The sequence below is a fragment of the Carcharhinus amblyrhynchos genome, chromosome 7 (assembly GCF_965287045.1).
Source record: "Carcharhinus amblyrhynchos chromosome 7, sCarAmb.v2.hapA, whole genome shotgun sequence".
Taxonomy (NCBI): domain Eukaryota; kingdom Metazoa; phylum Chordata; class Chondrichthyes; order Carcharhiniformes; family Carcharhinidae; genus Carcharhinus; species Carcharhinus amblyrhynchos.
Genome location: NC_137330.1, coordinates 109,371,831 through 109,394,346, shown reverse-complemented (window position 1 = coordinate 109,394,346; position 22,516 = coordinate 109,371,831). Strand labels below are relative to the sequence as shown.

Below are 22,516 nucleotides of genomic sequence, written 5' to 3'. Positions count from 1 at the left end.
TTGTTTGATTTCAAGAAGAAATTACATATAGTTCTTGGGGCTAAAGGGATATGGAGGGACGGAGGGATCAGGATGTTAAATATGATGAGCAACCATGATCATGGTGGCACAATGGTTAGTACTGCTGCCTCACAGCGCCAGGGACCTGGGTTCGATTCCCGGCTTGGGTCACTGTCTGTGCAGAGTCTGCACGTTCTCCCCGTGTCTGCGTGAGTTGCCTCCGGGTGCTCCAGTTTCCTCCCACAGTCTGAAGGATGTGCTGGTTAGGTGCATTGGCCATGCTAAAATTCTCCCTCAGTGTACCCGAACAGGCACCAGAGTGTGGTGACCAGGGGATTTTCACAGTAACTTCACTGCCGTGTTAATGTTAGCCTACTTGGGACACTAATAAATAAACTTTACTTTTACTACGTCACAGCAGATGTTCAGATGCAGTGGTTGCCCTCACTTGGTGTACAGCTGCAATCTACATAATCAGATCTTACAATTAATTTCCAACCAAAAGGTGAAAACAGCATCAAACATTTCAGAAGCCACATCCATGTTATTTTTCTTCACACTGTATGGATTTTTTAAATTCCAGCGTTGGCCAACATTTGTTGTCCATTCTTAATTGCCCTTGAACTCAGTGGCTTGCTAGACCATTTGCTAGACATTGCTGTGGTTCTGGTGTCACATGTAGGCCAGACCAGGTAAGGATGGCAGATTTCTTTCCCCAAAGGACATTCGTGAACCAGATGGGTTTTTCCAACAATTGACAATGGTTTCATAGTCATTTGTAGATTCTTAATTCCAGATGTTCTTTTAATTGAATTCAAATTCCACCATCTGCCGTGGCAGGATTCGAACCCAGGTCCCCAGAACATTAGCGGAGTTTCTGCATTAATATTCTAGCAACAATACCACTAGGCCATCGTCTTCCTACCTTTAAATTGTCCATGTCTGCACTGCAAGGCCTGCTACTCGTTGTAATGAATCAAGAGTAACCATTTGACAGTTTAATACAAATTCCCCCAATAATTCAGCCTCGAACTAACCAAATTGTACTGAAAGCTCCAACAGGGACAAACAAATGCAAAACAGGTAAAGAGACAGATAGAGGTCTGAAAGCTTCCATAGCCTCTACACTGCATTAATGTTTAACCAATAATAACTTTCTGTAAATCAGACTCAATCTGACACACAACTGCAGCAATTGTTTTCAGATATACTGCATCTTCAACAAGTCACTGGCATACACAGTCAATACTGTTCTTAAATCAAAGTGTGAAGTACTGTTAACTTAGCTCAAATATTCACAGGTAATTTGAATAGACTCCAGCCTTGGGGGACTGTCTGGAGTTTGCATATTCTCCCCATGTCTGCATGGATTGCCTTCAGGTGCTCTGGTTTCCTTCCACAGTCTAAAGACATGTGGGTTAGGTCCATTGGCCCTGGTGTCAGGGTATTAGTGGGGTAAATATGTGCGGTTACAGAGATAGTGCCTGGGTGGGGCACTTTATGTAAATGATTTGGAGGAAAATGTAACTGGTTTGATTAGTAAGTTGGCGGCCGACACAAAGGTTGGTGGATTTGCGGATAGCGATGAAGACCATCAGAGGATACAGCAGGATTTAGATTGGTTGGAGATTTGGGCAGAGAGATGGCAGATGGAGTTTAATCCGGACAAATGTAAGGTAATGCATATTGGAAGGTTTAATACAGATAGGAAATGTACAGTAAATGGCGGAACCCTTAACAGTATTGATAGGCAAAGGAATTTGGGCATACAGTTACACAGGCCACTGAAAGTGGCAATGTAGGTGGAGAAGGTAGTCAAAAAGGCATATGGCATGCTTATCTTCATTGGCCGGGGCACTGAGTTTAAAAATTGGCAAGTCATGTTGCAGCTTTATAGAACCTTAGTTAGGCCGCACTTGGAATATAGTGTTCAATTCTGGTCGCCACCCTACCAGAAGGATGTAGAGGCTTTGGAGAAGGTACAGAAAAGATTTACCACAATGTTGCCTGGAATGGAGGGCATTAGCTTTGAGGAGAGGTTGGAGAAACTTGGTTTGTTCTCACTGGAGCGACGGAGGTTGAGGGGAGACCTGATAGAAGTTTACAAGATTATGAAAGGCACGGACAGAGTGGATTGTCAGAAGCTTTTTCCCAGGGTGGAAGAGTCAATTACTGGGTGACATAGGTTTAAGGTGCAAAGGGCAAGGTTTAAAGGAGATATATGATACAAGTTTTTTTACACAGAGTAGTGGGTGCCCGGAACTCGTTGCTGGGGGACGTACTGGAAGTGGATACAGTACTGACTTTTAAGGGGCGTCTTGACAAGTACATGAATAGGATGGGAATAGAGGGATATGGTCCTGGGAGGGTAGGGGGGTTTTAGTTCAGTCAGACAGCATGGTTGGTGCAGGCTTGGAGGGCCAAAGGGCCTGTTCCTGTGCTGTAATTTTCTTTATTCTTTGTTCTTTGATTGTTGTCGGTGCAGGTTCAATAGGCTGAATGGCTTCCTTCTGCACTGTAGGGATTCTATGATTTATCTATGATCTTTCTATAAAACACAAAGCCTGGCTGGAGAGAAGCCGATCAGAAAATCAGTCAAATAGTATTGTTATCTTTATGCTTGTGAGGGTCCTGACAAAGTCAGCATTTCCTGTCCAGCCTTATTTGCTCTTCAGAGGGTGGTGCTGACCTGCCTCCTTGATACGCTAAAGTCCATGTGATATAGGTGCTTGTGATGTGGACGTGTCAGCGTTGGATTGGGGTAAGCACAGTAAGATATCTCACAACAGCAGGTTAAAGGCCAACAAGTTTATTTGGCAGCATGAGCTTTCGGAGTGCTGCCCCTTCATCAGGTGAGAGAAAGGAAGGCGATGGCCTAGTGGTATCGTCACTAGAATATTAATCCAGAAACTCCGCTAATGTCTGGGGACCTGGGTTCAAATCCTGCCATGGTAGACGGTGGAATTTGAATTCAATTTAAAAAAAATCTGGAATTGAGAATCCATTGATGACTATAAAACCATTGTCGGAAAAGCTCATCTGGTTCACTAATGTGCTCTAGGAAAAGAAATCTGCCGTCCTCACCTGATGAAGGGGTAGTGCTCCGAAAGCTCGTGCTTCAACCTGGTGTTGTGAGACTTCTTACTATAGGTACTTACATAGCGCTGTTAAAGAGGTTTCTGACTCAGTGACAATGAGAGAACAATAACACAGTTCCAAATCAGGATGGTGTCCTGTTCGGAACAGAACTTTCAGCTGGTGGTGTTCCCGTCTGTTTGCTGACCTCATGCTCTTAGGCAATAAAGGTCTCCACTTGTGGGGTGGCAGATTTCAGTCAAAGAAGAGGCAGTTGCTGCAGTGCACCCTGTAGATGGTATAAACTGCAATGATAGCAATGAAGGAGTGAATGTTGAAGGTGGTGAATGGGATACAATCAGGGAGCACTGAATTTTCTGGATGGAACTGAGCTTGATTGTTATTGGAGATCCAGTCATCCAGGCAAGTGGAGAGTATTCCATCACACCTCGGCTTGTACTTGTAGATGTGGAGTTGGGGAGACAACAGGTGAAATCAGAGATTTGATATGACTTGATTTGATTTGATTTATTATTGTCACATGTTATAGAATACAGTGAAAAGCATTGTTCCTTGTGCGCTATACTGACAAAACATACTATTCCTGGAGTAGATAGGGGAGAAGAAGAGGCGAGGGTGCAGAACATAGTATTGCACTTATAGTTAGGGTGTAGAGAAAGATTGGCTTCATGGTAGAAGTGTTAAAACTGTTTCTTTCTCCATGGATGCTGCCTGACCTGACAAACTCAATTTACAAAATAATGGTTGGAATGAGAATCTTTACAGGAAATCGTGTATTAAAGGTAAGGATGACGTGAGTGTGTCACACTATCTGTAACCCCCCACGACTTGCCTGGGCTTGCAAAATCTCACTATCTGTCCTGGCTGGAGACAATACACATCTCTTTAATGTGTGCTTAATCCTGTCTCCACTCACATCGTCTATACCTTGAAGACTTGTAAAGACTGACATTCCTACCATTATTTTGTAAATTGAGTTTGTGTCTTTATATGCCCTGTTTGTGAACAGAACCCCCACTTAGCTGATGAAGGAGCAGCGCTCTGAAAGCTAGTGGCTTGTGCTGCCAAATAAACCTGTTGGACTTTAACCTGGTGTTGTGAGACTTCTTACTGTGCTTACCGCAGTCCAACGCCGGCATCTCCACATCATGGATAATAAAATCATAGGATCCCTACGGTACAGAAGAAGGCCATTTGGCCCATCAAGTCTGCACCGATCACAATCCCACCCAGGCCCTATTCTTGTCACCCCATGCATTTGCCCTACTAATCCCCCTGACACTAACAGACAACTTAGCGTGGCCAATTAACCTAACCCGCACATCTTTGGAATGTGGGAGGAAACCGAAGCACCCGGAGGAAACCCACGCAGACACAAGGAGAATGTACAAACTCCACACAGACAGTGACCAAGGCTGGGATTGAACCTGGAACCCTGGCGCTATGAGGCAGCAGTGCTACCCACTGTGCCGCCCCATAAACCTTTTCTTCATGGGATGTGGGCATCACCCTAAAGGCCAACATTTGTTGACCATTTCTGAGGAGAGTCAACCACATTGCTCTGGGTCTAGAATCTCATGTAGGCCAAAGTAAATAAAGATGGACGATTTCCTTCCCTAAAGAGCATTTGTGAAATCATCTTTTTATGATGATTATCATACACAATGGTTATATTCACTCACACTAGCTTTCAATCAATTTTCTATCAATTAACGGAATTTAAATTCCACCCAATGCCTTAGTGGGATTTGAACCTGTGTTCCCAAAGCATTCACCTGGTTCTCTAGTTTACTAGACCAATGACATTACCACTACGCCACTATCACCCTAACACTCGTCATTTATCAAGCCAAACCTGAATGCTGTCCAGATCTTGATGTATGCAGGCTTGGACTTCTTCATTATCAGGGAAATTGCAAGCACTGAATATTGCAATCATCAGTGTGCATCCCCACTTTTGATCTTGAATTGGAGGGAAGGTCACTGATGAAGCTGCTGCAATGGTTGGGCCTAGACAGTGGCCTGAGGAACTCCTGTAGTTAAGTTTTGGGGGCTGAGATAATTGGGTTCCAACAAGCATAGCCTACTTTCTTTCTGCCAGGTGGCACAGTGGTTAGCACTGCTGCCTCACAGTGCCAGGGACCCAGGTTCAATTCCGTCCTCTGGTTACTGTGCTGAGTTTGCACGTTCTCCTCCAGGTGCTCCGATTTCCTCCCACAGTCCAAAAATGTGCGAGTTAGGTTGATTGGCCTTGGTAAATCGCCCCTTAGTGTCAGGTGATGAGCAGGGTAAATACGTGGGGTTACAGGGATAGGACCTGGGGTGGGATTGTTGGTGCAGGCTCAGTGGGCCAAATGGCCTCTTTCTGCACAGTAGGGATTCTGTGATTCTAAGAGGTGTGGCTCTGATTCCTATTGACTTACACTTTACTGGAGCTCCTTTGTGCCACATCTGCTCAAATTGATTGGATTTAGTCCTATATTTTCTTATGCATAACATACTGGGAACTTTTCCACCTTGTCAGATGAATGCCAGTGTTGCAGTTGTACTGGAACAGCCTGACGGGAGGTGTGGCTAGTGGAAGAGTATAAGTCTTCGGCACTTCAGCATAGGTGCTGTGCTTGCTGCATTCTGCACCTTCACTTATTTCTTGATTGCATTTGGACTGGAGTAAAATTTGCCAAATCTGAAGGCCCCTGGTTATCCAGAAGCATACAGGCCAAGATAAAGCAGAGAAGGAAAGCTTATGACAATGAGAAAAGATTTAATACTGTGGAAACCCTGGAGGAGTATAGAAAGTACAAGGGTGAGGTAAAAAAAACTTCGGAAAGCAAAGAGAGAAGATGTAAAAATATTGGCAGGTAAAATCCTAAGACGTTTTAAGAGCAAGAGAATAACTATGAAGAAGGTAGGGCCTATTGTGATGTATATGATAATCTGTAAGTTGACTCAGATGTGGGAAGGGTTCTCAATTTAGTACTTTGTCTCTACATTAAACAGAGTGATTATGCAGACATTAGTTAAAGAGGAAGAGTGTGAAATATTACATAAATTAAGCATCATGAGAAAGGAAGTACTAGAGGGAGTGTCATCTTTCAAGGTGAATAACTCACCAGGGCAGGATGGATTGTATCCCAGGCTGTTGAAGGAAGCCATGGAGGAAATAACGAATGCTCTGAGGATCATTTTCCAATTGTCACTAGATACAGGTGAGGTACCAGAGGATTGGAGGTCTGCAAACTTTGTACCATTATTTGAAAAGGGTGCAAGAGATAAATCAAAAGACTATAGACTGGCCAGCCTAATTTAATGCTGGGCAAATTATGGGATACAATTCTGAGAGACAGGATAAACTGTCACTTTAGAAAGGCACAGATTGGTCAGCATGGTTTTGTTAGGGGAAGATCATGTCTGACTAACTTAATGGATATTTTTGAGGAAGTAGCACGGAGGATTGATGAGTGTTCTGCAATGGACCTTGTCTACATGGACTTCTGTAAGGCATTTAACAAAGTCCCAAATGGCAGATTGGTCAGTAAAATGAGATCTTATGGGATACAGGGGGAGGTGGCAGGCTGGATCCAAAATTAGTTCGTGACAGGAAACAAAGGGTAATGGTCGATGGATGTTTTTGTGAATGGGAAACAGTTCTAACGGTGTTCCACAGGGACATCTTAAGGCCTTAAGGCCCTTGGTGTTGTTATGTATACTAATGATTTAGACTTAAATGCATGTGGCATGATTGGGAAATTTACTGAAGACACAAAAATTGGCCATGTAGTTGATAGTGAAGAGCTGCCGACTCCAGAATGACATTAACGATTTGTTTGAGTGGGCAGATAAGTGGCAAATGGAATTCATTCTGGAAAGATGAGGGGTAATGCACTTAGGAGGGCAAATAAAGCAAGGGATATTGAGAGAGTTTGTGGAAGTAAGAGACCTTGGGGTCTATATGTCCCTGAAAGTGGGAGGACAGATGGATAAGGTGGTAAAGAAAGCAAACAGAATGCTTTCCTTTATTGGGCAAGTTACTGAATACAAAAGCAGCAGGGATATAATGCTGGGGCTTTATAAAATGCTGGTTAGGGCACAGCTGGAACTCTGTATACCGTTCTGGTCACCACGTTACAGGATGGATAGAATTGGTCTGGAGAGCATGCAGAGGAGATTTACGAAAATGTTGTCTGAGCTTGGAAATTGCAGCTTTGAGGAGAGATTGAATAGGTTAGGGTTGCTTTCTTTAGAACAGAGGAGGCTAAGGGGTGACTTAATTGAGGTGAACAGAATTATGAGGGGCCTAGATAGGACAGACAAGAAAAACTTGTTTTCCCGAGGCGAGGGAGTCAATTACCATATTTAAGGTGATTGGTGGAATGATTAGAGTGGACATGAGGTGAAGCTTTCTCACCCAGAGCATGGTGGTTATCTAGAATTCACTGCCTAAGTTAGAGATTGAGGCAGAAATGCTCAACTCATTTAAAAGGGACCTGGATCTGCATCTGAATTGCTGTAACCAGCAAGGCTACAGACCAAATACTGGAAAGTGGGATCAAAATGAGCGACTAGTTCGAGTGATCACACTCTCGGGATGTCTGGCAGAGCATGTGATCACATTTTGGGGGGGGACTGTTAGAGAGAATGCTAATTCTCTCCAGTTCATTAAGACAATGGGGCAGTGGCATTTACCCCACAGTGGGTCAATACTCCCTCTGCCAACTGCCCCCAAAAGTGTGATCACTCTTGGTGCAAAATCCTATGTAGTGTGATCATTCGCTCTGCCAGATTCCTCTGTGCAATGGGCAACTTGTCTTTACAGGATTGTGGCCCTTGCTTCATTTCACCCCCTCCTTTTCCACATTTCCTCCAGTAGGATCTCCACAGTGTACTCTGTGAAGGAGAATGTTTTCCTCTCACAGCCTTATACTCACAGAGTGATGGAGCTAAAAATCTATCTCCTCTTTTAAAGTTCAACAAAAAGAGCCGTTGCAAGAATTTTCAAAAGGCTACCCAAGTATGACCTTAGTAGCTTTCTATTTCCACCCAAAGTGCTTGCATGTATGTGTGTGTGTATCACATGTATGTGTGTGCATACACATTCGCATGCATGTACATTTACATGTGTGTGTGTATATATGCTTGTACGTGTGTGTATACCCATGTACGTGTGTATATATGTCACATGTGTCCAAGCGGTTATTGCATAGGCACATGGAGCACACCAGAATGATAGAGAGTGGGATAGCTTGATCTTGGGTTTGGACATAGCTCGACACAACATTGAGGGCCAAAGGGCCTGTACTGTGCTGTACTGTTCTATGTCTCTATGTATGCATGCGTGTTTTTGCTCTCCCTCCTCTTTCCTTTCCTTTGCATTTGTAATATTCTCCAGTTCTTAGAAAAGGTCCATACCCAAAATTGATTGAATTCCCAAATGATTCCAACATTTTCCTACTCTGTTTCAAATTTCCTGATTCTGGGATTCATTTTTGTTGTTGCCTTCTGCCATATGTTATTAATAATTATTAATCTAATTTTAAATCATAAGATTTGATGGCTGTCTAGTTCTCTCAACCCCTCTTAATGCTGACACTCAGCACTAATGTGTATATGGTCTGGAAAAATGATGGCTTTTAGAGATATCACTTCAAATAATATTCCCTCAGATAATACATGAAAATACTGACATCACTAACAACTCTAAATTTACACAGCAAATGCCCACATCTGCACTTTCTATTATAGAATCTTACAACTCAAGAGAAGTACATTTGGCTCAACGTGCCTTTGCCAATGAAAGAGTTATCCAATGAATCCCATCCCACTTCCAAGTATTTACCCAAAGTTATGATTGAATCTTCTTCAACATGCACTGCATTCCAGATCCTAAGAGCTCGCTGTGCAATTTTTTTGCCCCTGCTCATTTCTTCTTTTGCCCATTACCATAAATTTGTGCTCTCTGGTCACAGGTCTTTCTGCCCAAGCAAACAGTTACCTCCTTAGTGAAACCCTTGCTTTTAAATACCTCTGTTAAATCTCCCCTTCACCATACCTGCTCCAAGGAGAACAGCCTCAGTTTCTGTTGTCTTTCCATTGAACTCAAGATCTTCCTCTCTGGTACCAACCATTCTTTTCAATCTCAACCGAATAGTCTCTAAGCCCCTGACACCCTCTGTGAAGCATTGCACCCAGAATTGTACGCAACACTTGAGGTTGAGTGGAACCAATGTTTCATAAAGGCTCAATGTAACTTGCTTGTTATTGTACAGTATCCCTCTCTTGACAACGCCAGGGGGTCCACTTTTATGAAAAACAGCCTTCTCAATTCATCCTGCATCCTGAAAGGCTTGTGAACGTACATCTCAAGATCTCTCTTTTCCTGTGCTCCCTTCAGTTTATCTTGTTCCACCTCATTCTTGCCATCAAAAAGGCACCACTTCACACTTCACTGTGTTAAATTTCATCTCTCCTGTACAAGGCTTGCTTTGACCTTTAAGTCAGTTTGTTTCCTAAGACTGAGGATAAATACAGGTTTAACTAAGTAAAGCTTTTCTTTTATATCATGCATTTGAAGACCTCAGAACTTGCAAAATAAAGTGCTTTTGGAGGGTCACTGTTTTAATACAGAAAAAAACACTGGCCAGGTCCCAAAAACAGCAAAGACATGATAGTCAGATAGTTTGGGTCTGATGTTGGTTAAAATATAAAAAATGATCAGGCCATTGAATAGAACTCTCCTGTTCTTCCAGTAGTGCCATGGGGCGATCCAGATGCACCTGACAGCCTGAATTAAAATCTCCCCGAGCCAATCCAAGCTTTCTGCCTCCATTATCGCACTCAGAAGTCTATTACACATCATCTTTTCGTGAAAAATTTCCTGATGTCAGTCCCAAATCCACTTTCCATTATTTTCAATCCATACTGCATTAAGGTATCCAATGGAACAATTAAGAGAGCAAAAAAAAACAAAGAAAGTACAACATAGGAAACAGGCCCTTCGGCCCTCCAAGCTCATGCCAATCATGATGCCCAAACTAAACTAAACAAAAAAACCTTCTGACCATACTCGGTCTGTATCCCTCTATTCCCTCCCTATTCTTGTACCCATCCAGATGCCTCTTCAATGTTGCTAATCTGCCTGCATCCACCATAAGAACATAAGAACATAAAAAATAGGAGCAGGAGTAGGCCATCTAGCCCTTCGAGCCTGCCCCGCCATTCAATAAGATCATGGCTGATCTGTTGTGGCTCAGTTCCACTTTCCCGCCCTCTCCCCATAACCCTTAATCCCCTCTCTTATCAAGAACCCATCAACCCGCTTCTTAAAAATATTTAGCGAGGCAGCCTCCACCACTTCAACGGGCAGAGAATTCCAGAGATTCACCACCCTTTGAGTGAAGAAGTTCCTCCTCAACTCCGTTCTAAACCGCCTCCCCTTTATCTTGAGGCTGTGCCCCCTAGTCCTACTGTCTTTTTTGAGTGGGAAGAGTCTCTCCACCTCTATCCTATCCATCCCATTCATCATCTTATACGTCTCAATGAGATCTCCCCTCATTCTTCTAAACTCTAACGAGTACAAGCCTAGTTTATTCAGCCTCTCCTCATAGCTCAATCCCCTCAACTCCGGTATCAGCCTAGTAAACCTCCTCTGCACTCCCTCCAGGGCCAAAATATCCTTGCGCAGGTGCGGCGCCCAAAACTGCACACAGTACTCCATCTCCTCTGGCAGCACGTTCCAGGTACCCACCAATCTCTGTGTGAAAAATCTTCCCTGCACATTTTCCTTAAACTTTCTCTCTCTCACCTTGAACCTGTGCCCCCTTTGTAATGGACACTTCCATTGTGGAAAAAAGCCTCTGACTGTTCATCCTGTCAATGCCTCTCGTAATTTTGTAGACCTCTATCAGGTCTCCCCTCAGCCTCCGTTCTTGGGGTTAACCTTGCCTGCACCATACAATGCTACCACATCTCATCTCAGATACTTTCAAATATCTTTCATAGAGTCACAAGCTTGAATTTTATCTGCTTGCCGCCACAGGAAGCGGAGTGGATGAGGGGCAGAACATGGAAAGGTCTGTTGGTCTCGGGCGCGATTTTATGGTTTCGGGACAAGCGAGGCCATAAAATCCCATCCACAGTATCGTAGAGTCATACAGTGCAAAAAAGATTCTTCAGCCCTTCGAGTCTGCACTGACAATAAAGGTGCGCTAATCCCATTTTCCTTCACTTATCCCATATCCTTCAATATTGTGATGATTCAAGAGCTTGTCCAAATACTGTTTAAAGGTTGTAAGGTTTCCGTCCTCCACTACCTTACCAAGCAGTGCATTCCAGATTCTCATCACCCTCTGAGTGAATTGCTGACACCTCAATCTATGAACATTACGATCAACCTCACTCATTATGTTGTGAGGTGCTTTGTCTAAAGCATGACTTCTCAGCCTGACAAGTCCAAACTGTTCCACAACTACAGAAATGCCATTTACAGACAGCACTACACAACTCTGCACAAAGAGTTGCCAATTTTGGCTGGCTGTTTTCCTGAACATTCAAACACCTGACGTTCTACCATGAATCAATCTGTTCCACCATTCCTGCTATTAGCCGAGGTAGTCCTCTCCCACACCAATTGGAAAGGGCTTTTATACCCAACTGATTTAACTATAATTGCAAATGAAATTGCCCCATAGAATCATAGAATCCTGTAGTGCAGAAGGAGGCCATTTGGCTCATCGAGTCTGCACCAACCACAATCCCATCCAGGCCCTATCCCCATTATGTCATGCATTTATCCTAGCTAGTCCCCTTGACACTTACGGACAATTTAGCATGGCCAATCCACCTAACCTGCACATCTTTGGAGTCTGGGAGGAAACTGGAGCATCCGGAGGAAACCCATGCAGACACAGGGAGAACATGCAAACTCCACGCAGATAGTGACCCAAGCTAGGAATCGAACCCAGGTCCCTGGAGCTGTGAGGCAGCAGTGCTACCCACTGTGCCACCATGCCACCCCACCACATCCAATAGTTTTTATAACAAGTGAGATTCTTGAAAGGGAACAAAAAAAATCCGTTTTATTTTGATGTCCATACGATTTTTCTTCCGGGTTATTCACAGCAACACCCTGGAGTTTAATTCTCAATCCTGCTAATCCAGGACAGGCCAGGAGAGTTGACAATCCAAATAACATGTGACAAGTTTCATTAGTGTACCGCAGTATCAAACTTTTGAATTCCAGAAACTTTGACTAAATGACACTGCTGTCACGTAACTCTTAAATACAGGTTTAAATATAGCACATGACAGCATATGGTTACACACACCCACACAGACACTATGTCTGTTTACATGCAATCTTTCCATGTGCACAATGAAGCATGCAAATTCCTGAAGGAGAAAGAGAGAGAGACCTTTATGCTTTTGTGCTAAATCTAGGTAGCGGCCCCGAGTGTTGTTGGCTCAGCGCAAGAATGTGTGCGGGGGGGGATATCCAGAACATTGGTAAAATCATCCCAGCTATTTGAATATATTTGGGTATTGAGTAAACAAGCAGCTTCCCTGAACTTCCATGAACTGACGTGCTGGGGAGACACAGGGAATAGATAGAAGGGCAAACAACAGTTGAAAGTTGACATCCCAGAGGAGGTAAGCAGAAATGGAGAAGCGAAACAGCAGAGATAAAAGAACCAGAGGAAGAAGCGAATCAAACATAATGGACACTGTCCTTTGGAACTACTGCCCCTTTCTATATGAGAAAAATTGGGTGGCATGGTGGCACAGTGGTTAGCACTGCTGCCTCACAGCACTGGGGACCCGGGTTCAATTCTGGCCTTGGGTCACTGTCTGTGTGGAGTTTGCACATTCTCCCCATAGGTTTCCTCTGGGTACTCTGGTTTTCTCCCACAATCCAAAGGTGTGTGGGTTAGGTTGATTGGCCATGCTAAATTGACCCTAATGTTAGGGAATTAGCAGAGTAAATATGTGGGATTACGGGAAAGGGCCTGGGTGGAGTTGTGGTCAGTGCAGACTCCATGGGCCAAATGGCCTTCTTCTGCACTGTAGAGGTTCGAAGGAAAATAGTTCAAATACTTCAAGGTGTTTATTGTATCTGTAGAAACTGAAGGAAGCATCAATAGCCGTTGTGTAACTGCATCCTTGATTTCTAAAAAGTAAAGGAAGGGAAGAAGAAATCATAAGATCAAAGAATCCTGCAGTGCAGGAGGAGGCCATTCGGTCCATCGAGTCTGCACTGACAACAATCCCACCCAGACCCTATCTCCGTAACCACACATATTTACCCCACTAATCCCTCTAACCTACACGTCCCGGGACACTAAGGGCAAATTTAGCATGGCCAATCCACCTAACCCACACATCTTTGGACTGATGGTCTTTTCTATTATCTAATCAATTTTACAAGGCTTCTTTTTACATCCTGGCAGCTCACTTTAAGTACGTGGTTTAGGAGGGTCCTGACACAATAAGTTCAAAAAAATACCAGTTTTGCACAAAAATACTAATTTAGAAAATGCAAAAGGATGTTGCTATTTCAGTGGTGGAGAAACGTCTGGAAATCATAATTCGGGACAAACTTAACAGTCCGATGGACTATCAACGGAAGGTTAATTAAGGAAAGCCAACACAGATTTATTAAGGGAAGATCAGGTTTAGCCAACGTGGAGCTTGTTTTTTTGAAGAGTAACAGAGAAAGTTGATGAGGACAATACCGGGGATGTGCTACAATGGATTTCCAAAAGGCATCTGATACAGTGCCACACAAAAAGCCAGCATAATCAAGGACCCCATAACCCGATCAGACTCTCTTCCACCTTCTTCCATCGGGAAAAAGTAACAAAGTCTGAGGTCACGTACCAACTGACTCAAGAACAGCTTCTTCCCTACTGCCATCAGACTTCTGAATGGACCTACTTTATATTAAGTTGATCTTTCTCTACATCCTAGCAATGACTGTAACACTATATTCTGCACCCTCTCCTTGCTTTTTTCTCTATGTACTCTCTGAATACTTCTGCTGTACCGCGTGCAAGAAACAATACTTGTCACTGACCATGTTACACGTGGCAATAACAAATCAGATCAAATCAAACTTGTGAGCAAAGTTATAACTCAAGGAATATAAGGTACAGCAGCAATTACTTTTTGATTGAAAAGGCAGTCAAGGGTTATGGGGGTAGGCAGGAAGGTAAAGTCATGACCACAATAATATAAAGGCAAAATACTGTAGATGCTAGAATCTGAAACAAAAACAGAAAATGCTGCAGAATCTTAGTAGGACTGACAGCATCTGTGGAGAGAAAATTGAGTTTTGAGTCCAGATGCCCCTTCCTCCTGACTCAAAACAATGGCTCTCCTCTCTCCATAGTGTTCAGACCATCATCAGATTAGCCATGATCGAATTGAATGGTGGAGCAGGTTTGATGGCCACCTCCTGCTCCTTTTATGGTGATCTTATGAGCCCAGGAAGAGAGAGTTTCCAAGTTTGCAAGGGGACCCTACAGATAGATCATCACTTGCAGGTATGATCCCGGAAGTACACCAATGTGTGTAAGAAGTTGCTGTGAGCACGTCAGTACTGACATAGGACCCTGTAAGTACACAGGAGTGTGGTCAACATTTGCGGTAAATCATGAGACTGAGTCACCATTTGCTGCAGGTACCCTCGGGGTGTCATTCACACCTAGAAAGGGGTTTTCAGCAATGTGTTAATAATTCTGAAAAACTCTGTGAAGCACTCAATTATGCCTAATGCATCATATTGTTTTAAAACATCTTGCTTCTGCTTTGCAGGCATACAAAGATGACAGAAAATGGAACAGATTTCCTACCTGCTTGTGAAAGTCAGAGCAAGTGAAGCAGCGAGGTGAGGCATCAGACGAAGGTACTGGGTCTGGTGCTCAATGATTTTTACTTCTTCTTTGTCTTTGGGTCCAAACTGCCTCCGGCTAATTACAAAAAAAAGGATTGAAAGATGAGCAAAATATTTTACCAAAGCTTATCAAGGCAGTGGGTAGCACAGTGGTTAGCAGTGCTGCCTCACAGCGCCAGGGACCTGTGTTCAATTCCTGGCTTGGGTCACTGTGTGGAGTTTGCACATTCTCCCCATGTCTGTGTGGGTTTCCTCCGGGGTACTCCCGTTTCCTCCCACAGTCTGAAAGATGTGCTGGTTAGGCACATTGACCTGAACAGGCGCCAGTTTGTGGCGACTAGGGGAATTTCACAGTAACTTTGTTGCAGTGTTAATGTAAGCTTTAGTTGTGACTAATAAATAAACTTTAAACTTTGTGTAGTAATCTGGTGACTGCAGGAAAAAAGTGCTAAATACAATGACACCAGACGTCCTGCCCACAATGGAATTCTGGACTCTGGAACTTCTTGGTTTGCTAATGTTCTGGGGATGTATTAGTACAATAAAAGCACGACATAGATAAAATCATAGAATCTACAGTGCAGTTGGAGGCCATTTGGCCCATCGAGCCTGCATTGACAATAATCCCACCCAGGTCCTATCCCTATAACCTGATACATTTACCCTTCTAGTCCCCCTGACATTAAGGAACAATTAATCATGGTCAATCAATCTAACCCGCACATCTTTGGATGTGGGAGGAAACCAGAGCACCCGGAGGAAAGCCACACAGGCACAGGGAGAAAATGCAAACTCCACATAGACAATGACCCGAGGTTGAAATCAAACCTGGGTCCCTGGTGCTATGAGGCAGCAGTGATAATCACTGTGCCACCTTGCCGCCCCAGTAGTTGTTGTTGTTGTTGAGATGATTGGATAACTTCCCTGTCAAGCTCTGCTGTAAGCGGCTGGGCTTAATTTTATGTACATACTTTGTACTCTATAACTGTTTTCCACTCAGTGCATTCTGCTGCAGAAATAATCCTGTTTTCAGGATTCTGCTACAGCTCCAGTCACATGTTTGGAGACCGTTTTTTTAAAACTGTAAGTGCTTCCAATTCAATGACCAACATTGACTGTTGGCACTCATTCAAGAGGATGATCAATGTACCAAGACAAGTTTAATATTAGAAATGAAAAGTAAAACAAAGATTGCAAAATTCTGGAAGATGTAGTAGATCTATCAACATCAGTTAACGAGTGGGTTTAATATCGTGGACATGTTCTAACATGGGTGCAAATGTTCAAGAGCTTCAAATTCCTCCATGTCCAGATCACCAACAACCCGTCCTGGTCCCTCCACGCTGACACTATAGTTAAGAAAGTCCACCAATGCCTAGGCTAAGAAAAGTTGACATGTCCACTATGACTCTCACCAATTTTTACAGATGCACCACAGAATCTAATTTTGTTTATTTATTAATTCATGTCACAAGTAGGCTCACGTTCACACTGCAATGAAGTTACTGTAAAAATCCCCTAGTCACCACACTCCAGCCTGTTCGAGTACACTGAGGGACAATTTAGCATGGCCAGTGTCCAATAAATTCGTGCTGTTGGAGGGAACTGGAGCACCTGGAGGAAACACACACAGACATGGGGAGAACATGCAGACTGCATACAGACAGTGATCCAAGCTGAGAACCAAATTCAGGTCCCTGGCACTGTGAGGCAGCAGTGCTAATCACTGTGCCACCGTGCCACCCCAAGCATCCTTTCTGAATGTATCACAACTTGCTGTGCCTCCTGCTTTGACCAAAACCACAAGAAACTACGTAGCCCAGTCCATCACGCAAACCAGCCTCCCATCTACTGACTCCGTCTACACTTCCTGCTACCTTAGAAAAGCACCCAGCATAATCAAGGACCCCACGCACCGCGGATATATTCTCCTCCACCTTCTTCCATCAGGAAAAAGATACAAAAGTCTGAGGTCATTGATAGGTTGAGGGAGCTGGGTCTCTTCTCCCTGGAGAGACGAAGGTTGAGAGGCGACCTGATAGAGTTTTATAAGATGTTGAGAGGTATAGATAAGGTGGATTCTCGGAGGCTATTTCCCAGGGCTGAAATGGTCGCTACGAGAGGACACAGGTTTAAGGTGCTGGGGAGAAAGTACAGAGGAGATGTCAGGGGTAAGTTTTTCACTCAGAGGGTGGTGAGTGAGTGGAATCGGCTGCCGTCGGTGGTGGTAGAGGTGAACTCGCTGGGGTCATTTAAGAGACTGCTCAATGAGTACATGGGACTTAATGAGAGTTATAGATAGGCCTGGTAGGTATGGATATTATCGGCGCAACTTGTGGGCCAAAAGGCCTGTTTGTGCTGTAGTGCTCTATGTTCTATGTACCAACTGACTCAAGAACAGCTTCTTCCCTGCTGCCATCAGACTTCAGAATGGACCTACCAGATATTAAGCTGATCTTTCTCTGCACCCTAGCTATGTCTGTACAGTGCACAAGAAACAATACTTTTCACTGTATACCAATAATAAATCAAATCAAATTTTATGACAAGAATTCTAAACCATTAACAGCTATATAGTGTCAAGTAAAGTATAACCTTTGTAAAGGCACCAAATAATCTTCTTCTGCTAAGCATGAACTTGATATCATTTCTTTTGTTGAGAGCAAGCTCTCCAGCTTGCTATTCAATACTAATTAGGAAAATACTCAAACACAATATTTATATTCATTCACAGACTAACATTTCTTGTCTATCCCCAGTATTGTCCTTAAGTTGGTGGTTTTTAGCAGTTTGTCTGGTGTAGGTATACCCACAGTGCTATTAGGAAGGGAGTTACAAGATTTTGACCAAGCAACAGTGATGGAATGGCAATACAACTCCAAGTCAGCAATGGGGGTGTGGCTTAGAGAGGGACTTGCAGGTGGTGGTGTTCCCAAATGCCTGCTACACTTGACTGAGTTTTGGAGATGAGGCTGAAGAAGCTTCGGCGACTTATGTTGGCCCCAACAACATTTTTCTTTGTACTCGGTACGATGCCATGTTGATGTAGACAGCACGGTGACACAGTGGACAGCGTTGCTGCCTCACAGTGCCTAGGTCCCAGGTGCAATTCCAGCCTTGGGTCACTGTCTGTATGGAGTCTGCATATAATTCCCGCGTCTGCGAAGGTTTTCTCTGGGTGCTGCGGTTTCCTCCCACAGTCCAAAGTTGAGCAGGTTAGGTGCAATGGCCACGCTAAACTTACCCTAGTGTCAGGGAGCTTAGCAGAGTAAATGCATGGGATTGGGGTAAAAGGGCCCGGATGGGATTGTGGTCAGGTGCAGACTTGATGGGCCGAATGGCCTCCTTCTGTACAGTAGGGATTCTACGAACAGAAGTAACAAACTACCGAAATCAAATGAAAGAATTTGCATTCTTAGAACGCCTTTCATACTTATTCCACCTTGAAGTGTTTTACAACTAACGGACTACTTTTGAAGTGCAGTCAACTATTGTTATACAAACAAACATGAGTTAAGTTTTACATAGCAGGGACACACACAAATTGTGACAAACGTTCTATGTTCTAAATGATGTTCTATTTTCTATCGGTTGAGGAAAGAACATTAGCCAGAATACATGGGGAACAAACTGCTTCTGAAAAAATGCCAGGGGACATTTGAGATCCAACTGTGTTGGCGTAACAAGACCATAGTTTCAAAACTTCAACCAAACCAAAACACTTCCAGCAATGCAGTGCTGTAAGTAAGTGAAGTAAATGATTATGTGCTCAAGTCCAATGCGGTGTCCAAATCCATGACCTTTAAGTTCACAACCTCTGTTGCTTGGTAAATAAACCGTTATTGACAGATATGCTTCTTAAAGACGTTCTCACGAAAGGAAGCATTTGCGGGTCCATGGGGTGAATGCAAAGTAGTGGGACAAATGAACTCTCCTTCTGCGCTGCATGATTATAAAAGGGTGTGAAGATCTGTAGGGGAGCTTGTCGGACTAATCCCTAACTAGTGATACAAGTACTGCATCTCACAACATAAGAACATAAGAACATCACATCACAGGCTGAGTTGGAAATATTGCTCTTTAAAGGTTTAAAGGAGTTCTATTTATTCCTCTCCCTCCTTTTCTGAAGGTGCTGACAAGTGCTGGAGTACTTCCAGTGTTCTAGTGTGCTCCCAAACACTAAATCCTGGCAAGCTAGCTGATCAGAAGTGAGCTGGACATTACCCCCAGTATGCAGGTACAGCAAGTAATAAAAAAGGCAAATGGGATGTTGACATTTATTGTAAAGGGACTGGAGTATAAAAGTAGAGAAGTGTTGTTGCAATTGTATAGAGTGTCGGTGAGACCACATCTGGAGTATTGTGGCCAGTTCTGGTCTCCTTATTTGAGGAAGGATGTGGTGGCATTGGAGGCAGTACAGAGGAGGTTCACCAGACTGATTCTGGAGATGGAAGGGTTGACGTTTGAGGAGAGATTAAACAGTCTGAACTTATACTCGTTGGAGTTTAGAAGGATGAGAGGGATCTGATCAAGATTTATAAAATACTAAAAGAGATTGTTAAAGTAAATGTAGACCAAATGTTTCCCACTGCAGTGTAATCTAGAACAAGAGGTCACAGGTCTCGATTGAAAGGCAGTACATTTAAAACTGAGATGAGGAGAAACTAGTCCAAAGATATGCAGGTTAGGTTGATTGGTCATGATAAATTCCCCGTTGGTGCCAGGGGATCCTCGAGGCCATGTAGCGCGATGGAGTCTGAATCATTAGATGGTTTCAAGAAGGAGGTAGATATATTTCTGATAAAAAAAATGAGTTAAAGGGATGTGGGGAGGTAGATTTGAGATCAGGAAGAGATCAGCCGTGAATGGTGGAGCAGGCTCGGAGAACTGAATTGCCTACTTCTGCTCCTAGTTCCTGTGTTCCAGCATAAAGTAACAATCACTTGAAACAGTAACCGGGAGGGTGAACAATGCCTGTTTTGTTTTCCTTCACTTCTGGTGCTGTAATTTAGTGTGGCATCCCTGTCTTAGCTTAATGAGTGAAGTCCGAGGGCTTTTCTAAGCACTGTCAGTGGACAGCTTGCAAAGCTTTCTTTCAACAGCAGCATCTTCACCGTTTAGGGCAGAAAGTGCATGCAAAATGATCACCTCCAAATCACAAACTGGACGTACATCTCAAGGTCAAAATCCTGGCATTCCCTACCAAACAGCACTTTGGGAGTACCTTCACGATACTGCAGTGGTTTAAGGCAGTGATCATCACAGATCATAGAACCCTACAGTGCAGAAAGAGGCCCTTCAGCCCATCGAGTCTGCACCGACCACCCAGGCCCTACCCCCACATCCCTACAAATTTTACCCGCTAACCTACACATCTCAGGACACTAAGGGGAAATTTTAGCATGGCCAATCAACCTAACCTGCACATTTTTGGACTGTGGGAGGAAACCGGAGCACCCAGAGGAAACCCATGCAGATACGAGGAGAATGTGCAAACTCCACACTGAAAGTGATCCAAGTCTGGAATTGAACCCAGGTCCCTGGAGCTGCGAAGCAGCAGTGCTAACCAATCTGCTACCGTGCAGCCAGTGCTTTTACAAAGATCTTGTAAAGGGCAACGCTGCCAACCTGGTAGTGATGGTCACCTCCCAAGAACTGAATAAAAACTTGCTGAACCAGAGGGAAACTCATAAATTTTATACACACCTCCACATTCTCCATAAATATATATAAATATACATAGCATCGGCGACCCAATAAGCAGCTTTCACTAAAATTCACCTGTAGCACAACCAATTCAACACTATTCTAATTTTATTTTAAAAATATATGGGTAACATGACCCAAGGATCAGATTTCTGACCAAACTAGTTACACATTGATTGTGAGTCAACAGTACTGCAGGCTTTAAGATATTCTAATTATAGACAATGTTTCAGGGGTAAAATGACTCACTAATTATCAATAAACTCACTCCTTGCTTTGTTACTGATATGGTAGTTAGATCACTCAGTAAATCACACTCACTATGTTGAATTTCATCTCATTTAATTTTACTTTTGCTATTTCAGAACAATCAAGCAGCATAAATTTCCCATCCAAAATTTAACAATAATTTTAACGGGTTTGAAAGGAATCCAGCAACCGAATCCCAGAATTATTTAGATCTATGGGGTTCCATTTCATGGCATATAATGCAATGCATGCTTTGTGTACAAGCAGCCAAGTTGAGTCTCCTTGCTCAATCCCTTCCATCTAATGTTTCTCACACTTGAATGAAGGCGCATTCAGGATGTACCATATGTTGGAAAATCTCCATTACACACAGGAAGTTGGAGTGCTTGCTTTCATTGCATTGTTACACTGCTCACATTACCTAATGCTGACATCCCTCAATGTCTGAAATTACAAGATATCCGCAGTATGGATTTTAAAATGAACTGACTGCCCACCCCTCGTTCTCTATCTAGAATTTACCAGTGCGCTTTGTTACCGAGAACATTATCTTGCACTGCATGGAAGCCCGTGCAGTCAAAAGTAGTTACAGTCAAACTTCAAGCTGGGCACGTGAGCAGGTCTGTTGCATCCACTGTTGCTTGTGAGAGACTGGCTGCCTTATACATTGGTCAGCCGAATGTATTTGTTGAAGAGTTCTGCGGCTTTTTAAAGATCAGAAACAATATTTCTTATCTGGGTCATTACAGAATCATAGAACATAGAACATAGAACATTACAGCGCAGAACAGGCCCTTCGGCCCACGATGTTGCGCCGACCAGTTACAAAAACAATGACCCACTAGCCTATACCAATCCCTTTTCGTCCATAAACCTATCCAGAGATCTCTTAAACGCCCCCAAACTAGACGCATCTACAACTGCAGCAGGCAGGGCATTCCAATCCCTCACCACCCGCTGGGTAAAGAACCTACCCCTGACATCCGTCCTGTAGCTACCCCCCCTTAATTTAAAGTCATGCCCCCTCGTGCTAGCTTTCTCCATCCGAGGAAAAAGGCTATCACTATCCACCCTATCTAAACCTCTAATCATCTTATATGTTTCAATAAGATCCCCTCTTAGCCGCCTTCTTCCCAACGAAAACAACCCTAGATCCCTCAGTCTCTCCTCATAGGACCTCCCCACCATACCAGGCAACATCCTAGTAAACCTCCTCTGCACCCTCTCCAACGCCTCCACATCCTTCTTGTAATGCGGGGACCAGAACTGCACACAGTACTCCAAGTGCGGCCGCACTAGAGTAGTGTACAGTTGCAACATTACACTGCGACTCCTAAATTCAATCCCCCTACCAATAAACGCCAAGACACCGTACGCCTTCTTGACAACCTTATCTACTTGATTCCCAACTTTCAGGGATCGTTACATTTGAAAAACACTCGTGACCAATTACTGCTTAAAACTGTTGATTATATGGAGGGCAGAGTGGGTGCAGGAGAGGGTGGGTGCAAGGGAGGGGCAAGGGGGAGCTGGGGGGGGGGGGGTAGTTATAGTGAACGTTATTCCTGGATTACATGG

At 43.6% G+C, this 22,516-nt stretch overlaps 1 protein-coding gene across 2 annotated transcripts in view; it reads right to left on the bottom strand.

Annotated features, from left to right (window-relative positions):
* Positions 1–22,516, bottom strand: part of acoxl (acyl-CoA oxidase-like) — a 392,248-nt gene that overhangs the window by 218,960 nt on the left and 150,772 nt on the right. For both annotated transcript variants that reach the window (XM_080192936.1, XM_080192935.1), the window contains exon 11: positions 14,943–15,059. In XM_080192936.1, coding sequence (XP_080049062.1) covers positions 14,943–15,059 — 117 coding nt within the window. The remainder of the gene's footprint in view (positions 1–14,942; positions 15,060–22,516) is intronic.